Below are 7,533 nucleotides of genomic sequence, written 5' to 3'. Positions count from 1 at the left end.
AATATATGTTGTTGTGTGACTAATTTTATTTATAGGATGAAAAAAATATACATATAAGAATGATCATTCTAAATTCTATATAGGGGTATAATAGTAATTTGCTCTTAATAGATTTTTAAATGGTGAAGTAGTGGCATCCCCTTATTTATTGGTCTATAATTATAATCAACTTGATAATAACACATTATTTTAATGTCACTCATGTATTATTTTTTTAATAATTAAAATTGTCAGAAATTTAAGTTTTAAATTAATAATACCACTTATTTATTGATTTATAATTTTTCTAAACACGAACTCTTTTTATGTTAGGGTGTGATTGGTAATTTCGACATGATACCATACAAATTTATTGTCCATCTTATTAAATAATATGTAAAATAATGCATGTGAGAATGAAGTGTTTATATAATGATGTTTTCTTATATGAATCGTTTGTGACTATTTTTACTCACAAAACAGCCATGGTGGACCTAGTTAAGTGTCATGAGTGACATGTGTCATCGTATTGTTTCTCTGTCGAAGGGTAAAAAATTCAGGTTTCGTGAACGGTGCAGCCGTATTAATTTGTTGTGTGCCATCATATGTATTTTGAAACTACAATGAGAACAAGTTTTATTTGGTAGAGTTGGTTTGCAAGGCTTTTATTCCACCTCACACCCAAGTCCGAATCATGTTAGTGTCATTTTCTTAGTCAAACGGTGTCATCGTTTGAAAAAATTATGTATATTTGTTTCTTATAGTCAACCCGTGTCACCGTTTGAAAAAAAATTTCCTATATTTTTTTTCTTATGGTCAAATTGTGCCACCGTTTTAAAAAAATTCTGGGTCTGTCACTAAAAACAACCATGAATCTTTCATATGTGAAACAATAATGTTTAAACATTATATTTTTACATGTGAAACAACACATGTAAACTTATATTATTTATTATATTTATAAATGATTATACATCATATCCTTTGTAAATTGTAATAGAATATGTAATTAGAGTTGGGTTTCGGTGAGAAGAGAAGTTACGGTGATAAACGTAATAAAAGATTTTCATATTTGAATCAATCATTATTAAATGTCAACACTAATGAAGTGCATCTGATCATTTCTTTTCTAAATCATAACTCATAGATAAACACGAGATTAAAAATATTAAAAATTCATATCTTTTAATACATTTACCATCCTAACTTCTCTTCTAAAGGATGAATGGACTTGAATGAAACAAGTTTGTGAGGGCGATGACATGCAGCCGCTTTTATCCCCAACCCAACCAACAACAAGCACCCTCCTCCACCCCCCTGCCGTATTTATTTGGATTACTTTTTCTCTCTCATCGAATCTCTCTCTCTCTCTCACACACACACACACTCTTTATTTCAGCTTTCATCGGGTCCTAAATAGCATACCTTAAGGACCCATTTCATGGATTCCTTCCTACTTGCAGCACAACTTCCATTACACACTCTCTTTTCCTCTTTCTCTCTCTAACAATCCATAGTGATATTGGATTTACCTTTTTACGTGTTCTAATGGGCTCTGCTGCAAACTGCTCGATTCATTTTGGTAATGTGGTAATGGATTGCTGTTCTTGATGAATACCACTTCCCCCATCATGGATTCTTGCTCTTTTGAAGGTAATCAATCAATATCTCAATCAATCAATCCAATTTTCCTACTTGATTTAACTTTTTCCTTTGTGGGGTTTTCGATTCTTTAACTTATTTTATCTGGGGTTTGATTGTTCTTCAACATATTTGCTTGTCATGTTAATAAAGATTTGGTTTCTTTTGTCATCCACCCACAAAAAAAGATGGATTTTTGTTGAAGAAGTTTCACCTTTTTAATCGGATCTAGCTCTGATAGAGAGTAATAATACTGCATGTTTGTTTTGTATGACCTCGTGATTCACATCATCTGTGCCAGCTAATCCTTCACAGAAATTATTGGTCCTATCTGTTTATCTTGACTCCCTCTGTCTCTCCCCCTTTCTGTACGGATCAGTTTTTATTTCCCACCAACAGATTCAAGATCATAATGAATCTTGAATTACCAAGGTATCATCACTGCTTCTTTTCTTCAAAATTTTCATAAGTTAATGACGGATATAGATAAATTATACATACATACATACATATATATATATATGTATATATATATATATGTATGTATATTAGGTCTCATGTAGTTTATCTTTACAATTAGTGTATGATTGTATTGCAGTTGGGTTTCTGAATGGTTATGATTCTATTCTTGATCTTGGTTGGTTGATAAAGATGATTAATCTTATAGAGGTTTTAGTCAATTCTGTTATCTTAGAACATGGCTTGTTTAAGCTTCTTGATACTTGCCTTTATTATCATTGCTGTGATGCTTAAAGTATCAAACGATTCGATTGATCATCCGCAATTGTTCTTGAGAGTTCTCCTGAGGAGATCCTAGTCTTCTAATGCACACTTGTTAAGACTTTTCCCTCTTTTTGAACCAAACCAGACTACCCCTTTACATCCCGACAGGGGGTGGGGTCCGGCTAATATATGCAGAACTGAGCTCTACCCTAAAGACCAGAACAAACGTTTTCTCTTTATACCCTTATGAAATTGTCATCCGACATCGTTAAATCATGAAAACCAGAAGAATGAGTGGGATAATCAAGGTGTGGCACCAGCTTCCGCCTGCTGCTTCCTGCTGTTAAACGAAAAACATTAGTATGATAATACAACAACAATGTTCTTGAGGCTATGCAAGTGGAACTCTAAAAACAATGAAAAGTGAATCTTGCAAACCCCACCCCACACTTGCAATTTTTCCTATTTTTTTGGGTATTTTAAAGTCAAATTTAAAGCAAACATTTTTAAAAGATAAACTCAAGAATACACACAGCCCTGTTATTTTGGGACAGTAGAAGGCATGGCAAGGCTGTCTTTATCAGTTTCAAGTCAACCTTTATATATATGTTTTGGTGTAACCATTCTTAATTATATATATTATACACATATAATATATATATATATACAACAAACACACAGACACACAGACACAAAGTTGTGCGATGAATCTCACAACTGGCAATGACATAATAATATATCATCATTTAAACGTAATTTTAGTCTAAAGAAAGTTTGATTCATTGCGGTTTCCTGAGACTGTGACATAAAGTAAACAAAATGATTTCACCAGCGTGTCCTCCAGTTATATTTTAATAAAAGACCTTCATTTGGTCAACTTTATAATGTTTCTTGAACCAAATCTCCATTTGGTAGTTTTGTGTACTGCAAGATTTCAACCTTCTTGTCTGTTTTCTTTAACTTCAGTTTTCTTTCTTTTTCGGGTTTGAAATCTTGAACTTTGATTTGCATCCAGGGTTTGTTCTTGATCCATCAAAGTGCAGTAAATTGAGTATGGAGGAAAAGAGAGAACTTGTGTATGAAGTTGCAGAATGGTCTCATGGTGCACCGGAACTGCTACAGTCGTGGAGCCGCCAAGAGATTCTGCAAATCCTCTGTGCGGAAATGGGGAAAGAAAGAAAGTATACGGGGTTAACAAAGCTGAAAATTATCGAACACCTGTTGAAAATAGTATCTGAAAAGAGATCACACGTTGACGAGAATGATGATGATATTATGATGAATCTTGAATCATCAGCAAGTGGTCATCAAAGGGCTGCAAAACGAAACAGGAAATCTGATCAGCCTAATCGTCTAAATGTTGCATCGATGGATGATTCTTTAATTAATGTTATTGATGTTGATTTGGCTGAAAATGATGTCAAATTCTGCAAGAATTCGGCTTGTAGAGCTAAGTTAAGTCAAGATGGGGCATTTTGCAAGAGGTGTTCTTGTTGCATTTGTCATCAATATGACGATAATAAGGATCCGAGTTTGTGGTTGATTTGCAGCTCGGATCCTCCATTTCAGGGAACTTCTTGCGGGATGTCGTGCCATCTTGAATGTGCCTTACGACATGAAAAATCTGGCATTCTGAAAGATAGGGAGAATAGAGGACTTGATGGGAGCTTCCTTTGTGTATCTTGTGGTAAAGTGAATGATTTGCTTGGGTAAGTTTCTTTCCATGTTTTTAGCTTTATTTCAAGAATTAGTTTACAAAATTTTGTAAATGATAATTATGAGTCCCACATTGGCATAGACTTTGATCGTTCTGCTTCAGTATATGTTGGAACCCTGTCTCTTCAAGGGCTCTTTTGAAGAGTAAACAATAGGGTTCCACATATTATCACATGCTATCAGAGCCAAACTCCTCTGCCTTGGAGAACTCACACACACTCCTAACCTTTGGTGAGGCTCGAGTCCATGACCTCTAGGAAGGTTGGGCTATCGGGTATTGCTGGGCCGATGGCCCTTTGGTTACTTCAGTTCAATATATGTCGGAACCCCCTTGACTCCCTAAGGGCTCTTTTGGAGAGTAATCTGAAGGGGTTTCACGACTTCTGGCAGTAATTATGTTGTAAACTCGATTATGATGTTTCCATGGATCTAAAACTTCTAAGCATATACAGATGTTGGAGAAAACAAATGACAATAGCAAGGGACACTAGGCGGGTTGACATCTTGTGTTATCGTGTTTCCTTAAGCCAAAAGCTTTTGAAAGGCACCCTACGGTACCAAAAGCTCCATGAAATTGTAAACGAGACCATGGAGAAACTTGAAGCAGATGTGGGCCCGTTGACCGGTTTGCCGGTCAAGCGGGCCAGAGGAATAGTCAACAGGCTCTCTTCAGGGCAAGAGATTCAAAGACTATGTGGTTTTGCAGTTGAATCCCTAGATTCAGTTCTATCCAACACAAGCTTTAGTGGTAAAATTTTCTATCCCTCTTTTTTGTTTTCAAACATTTTTGTTTGTTTGATTCTTTTCTCTCCATTCCAAAAAAAGCAGAGTTGACTTTTGAAGTCAAATGGACTAAGTTGACTTTAAGCTTTGTAAAAGTCAAATTTGAACTTAGAAATTAGGACCATGTTTGGTAACCATAAGCTAGCTTATTTTTTGAGTTTATTGAAAAAGTATCGTTTGGTTAGCTATAAGTAGTTGTTTAAATAAGGGTGCAAGGGCATTTTTCCCCACTTATTTCCAATTATGCCCCTCATTTTTTCCCAATTAAAATTTCAACGTGTCTGTATGGGTTATTTTATAACGTCTATCTAGTTTAATAGTTAGTTTTTATCATACATGACAAGGTTATCGGCCAAGAGCATCCACAGTGATGGACTTTTTCATTGAAGCTTTTTCCAAAAAAGTGGGACCCACGTGCAAAAACCAAGATCGTACACAAGCAAAAAGTTGATTTTTCTCATTAAAAGCTTTTTCACGTGCTTATGTGGCCGGAGAGCTTTCCAAAAAGCTCCAGTGTGAATGCTTTAACAACTAGTTTACCAGCCATCAGCTAGTTTTTCGGTTTACAACTAGCTTATCAACTGGTTCGCGAAACATAACCTAAGTTGTTAGACCTTAGAGCTCTACACAATTTCAAGTTCCAACCTTGCTAATGAATACTATGCAGATCCCAGCATCCTGACACCAGTTGTCAGGTTCGAAAACGTCTGCCCCACATCGATTTCCGTGATTTTGGGCTCTGGAGATCGATCTTTCATCGATAATGTGAAGGTGCATAGATACATAATGTGGCATCGCAAAACCGAAGACACAGATTATCCTGCAAAACCAACCTGCACATTGTTTGCACCAAATAGCACCAAGTTCTTACTCTCAGGTTTAATTCCTGCAACTCGATACGTTCTAAAAGTTGTTCACTTTGAAAGCACCCGCGAGTTGGGTAGCAGCGAAACCCAGTTTCAAACGACCGACAATGAGAAAATACCGACAAATCAAAGCCCAGCAACCAATTCTAGCAGCCTTTCTAATCCCTCTTCCGTTGAAGATGAAAACAACAACATTCTTGCTTACAAAAACACGAACGGGAACCAGAAAGACAAAGCTGCCATAAGCTCCGCTGATTTAGAGAAAGTTGCCATAACTTCTGATACTGTAAACATCATCAAGAACTGTTCACGAAATGAAGAAGACAACGGAACTAAAAATGGCAAAGATTTTGGTCCTTTGGCCCCTACTATTGCAGCTAAATTACCCATTACTCCCTGCAAGACTGAAAGCATAAAAGATGCAATCTTGGCAAGAAAAACCCGACCAAAATCATCACAGAAGAATCTTGATAACGGGTCTGAAGAAGAACCAGATGAGCAGCAGCAGCAGCAACAGCAACAGCAAGATGGTAGTTCATCAAAAAAGAGAAGTGAAGAAGAAACAGATGATCGGGATTTTGGGTATTACGTGAAGGTGATCAGATGGTTAGAATGCGAAGGGCATATAGATACGGGTTTTAGGAAGAAATTCCTGACTTGGTACAGCTTACGAGCGAGTCTACAGGAGGTTCGAATCGTAAAGGTGTTTGTGGATACATTAATGGAGGATCCAGCTTCACTTGCGGGGCAACTTGTGGATACTTTCTCTGATGTGATTACAAGCAAGAGATGTTCTTCTGCACCAGGGCTTTGCCTCAAGCTTTTCCATTGAAATCAATAAGGTTAGAAAATTCTAATCTGTGAATCATTTATTATAACTATTTTACATTCTTGATTTAGACTCTAATCATTCAAAGTTATATCATTATTACTGGCTAATCTTTATTGATGTGAGACTGTAAATATATCTAATAATCGTACCCCGAATCGTTAGTGTGGTCTTGTTGTCTTTCTGAAACACGTTCTTCTGAGAGAAAGTTCGAGTCTTGTTCGTATTTATTTCTTTCTTAGTCTGTTTATTGAGTTTTTCCAAGAGGTCCGGGCTCGCAACAGACCATGTGGCACTGAAGATAACGGTTAGGTTTTCAATAACTGGACTATAATAAGAGATGGTGGTTGCAGGTGTTCACGAAACAACCTGTCTACTTTTTGAGGTACGACAGTATGCGTATATCGCATCCGTGGACCTTATTTCGGGTGGGATATACCGAGTCAATTTGGTTTAATTACAGATAGCAACTTGTTTGCGTCAGTCCGCTATTCGTGCATCTTGAATAGAGCAAACTTCTCTTTATTTGCTACAATAAGTAGTCATTGCTTTCTTGAAAGTCTATTCATTTATAACATCGAACCTTACTGAACGAAACCAGAAAGAGGTTAATTATGCAATGTTGATCGGTTTCGGTTAAGAAATGAGACGATCCGCACTATGCGGGTCGGTTTCGATTGGATTAGTTATAAAAAGAGGTACTTTAACTGATTTTTAGGTTCGGTTTTTCAAACAAACCTTATCTGAAGTTGTATTCGTGCTTTCTTTAAAAGAAAAGTTAGATTAGCTGAATCACATGTACACGTAATTTCAATTAATTAGGAAATAACAATGCATTTACGCTACGTTATTTTCTTTAATTTCTTATAAATAATAGAGTAAGCTCGAATTTTGGTACTTGAGGTTTAGTGAAATCATCGAAAACGAGGCTTTATTTTATATAATAAGATATTGACGTATTGAAATTATAACTGGTACAGTTATCCAACCGTTCTT

General features: G+C 36.1%; 1 protein-coding gene across 2 annotated transcripts; it reads left to right on the top strand.

Moving 5' to 3' along the window:
• The first annotated feature begins 1,338 nt into the window (after positions 1–1,338).
• Positions 1,339–6,680, top strand: LOC112501126 (VIN3-like protein 2). Of its 2 annotated transcripts, none has more exons than XM_025104790.1 (4): positions 1,339–1,632; positions 3,359–4,052; positions 4,512–4,807; positions 5,510–6,680. In XM_025104790.1, the coding sequence occupies exons 1-4, from the start codon at positions 1,590–1,592 to the stop codon at positions 6,538–6,540; spliced, it is 2,064 nt and encodes a 687-aa protein (XP_024960558.1). In that variant the 5' UTR covers positions 1,339–1,589; the 3' UTR covers positions 6,541–6,680. The 2 variants fall into 2 exon arrangements, with proteins under 2 accessions (XP_024960558.1, XP_024960559.1); XM_025104791.1 differs by having other exon boundaries at positions 1,377–2,052.
• Positions 6,681–7,533: the final 853 nt, after the last annotated feature.

The sequence above is a fragment of the Cynara cardunculus genome (genome assembly GCF_001531365.2).
Source record: "Cynara cardunculus var. scolymus isolate 2C chromosome LG 17, CcrdV1, whole genome shotgun sequence".
Lineage (NCBI taxonomy): Eukaryota > Viridiplantae > Streptophyta > Magnoliopsida > Asterales > Asteraceae > Cynara > Cynara cardunculus.
This window is presented reverse-complemented; position numbering and strand designations above follow the sequence as displayed.

What these genes read in the sequence shown, in the direction of transcription:
- LOC112501126 (XM_025104790.1), top strand. Translation starts at nt 1,590, where the DNA reads ATGAATACCACTTCCCCCATCATGGATTCTTGCTCTTTTGAAG. An exon ending in AAAGTGAATGATTTGCTTGG is followed by an intron (nt 4,053 to 4,511) that starts GTAAGTTTCTTT and finishes AAGCATATACAG; the next exon opens with ATGTTGGAGAAAACAAATGA. An exon ending in ATCCAACACAAGCTTTAGTG is followed by an intron (nt 4,808 to 5,509) that starts GTAAAATTTTCT and finishes AATACTATGCAG; the next exon opens with ATCCCAGCATCCTGACACCA.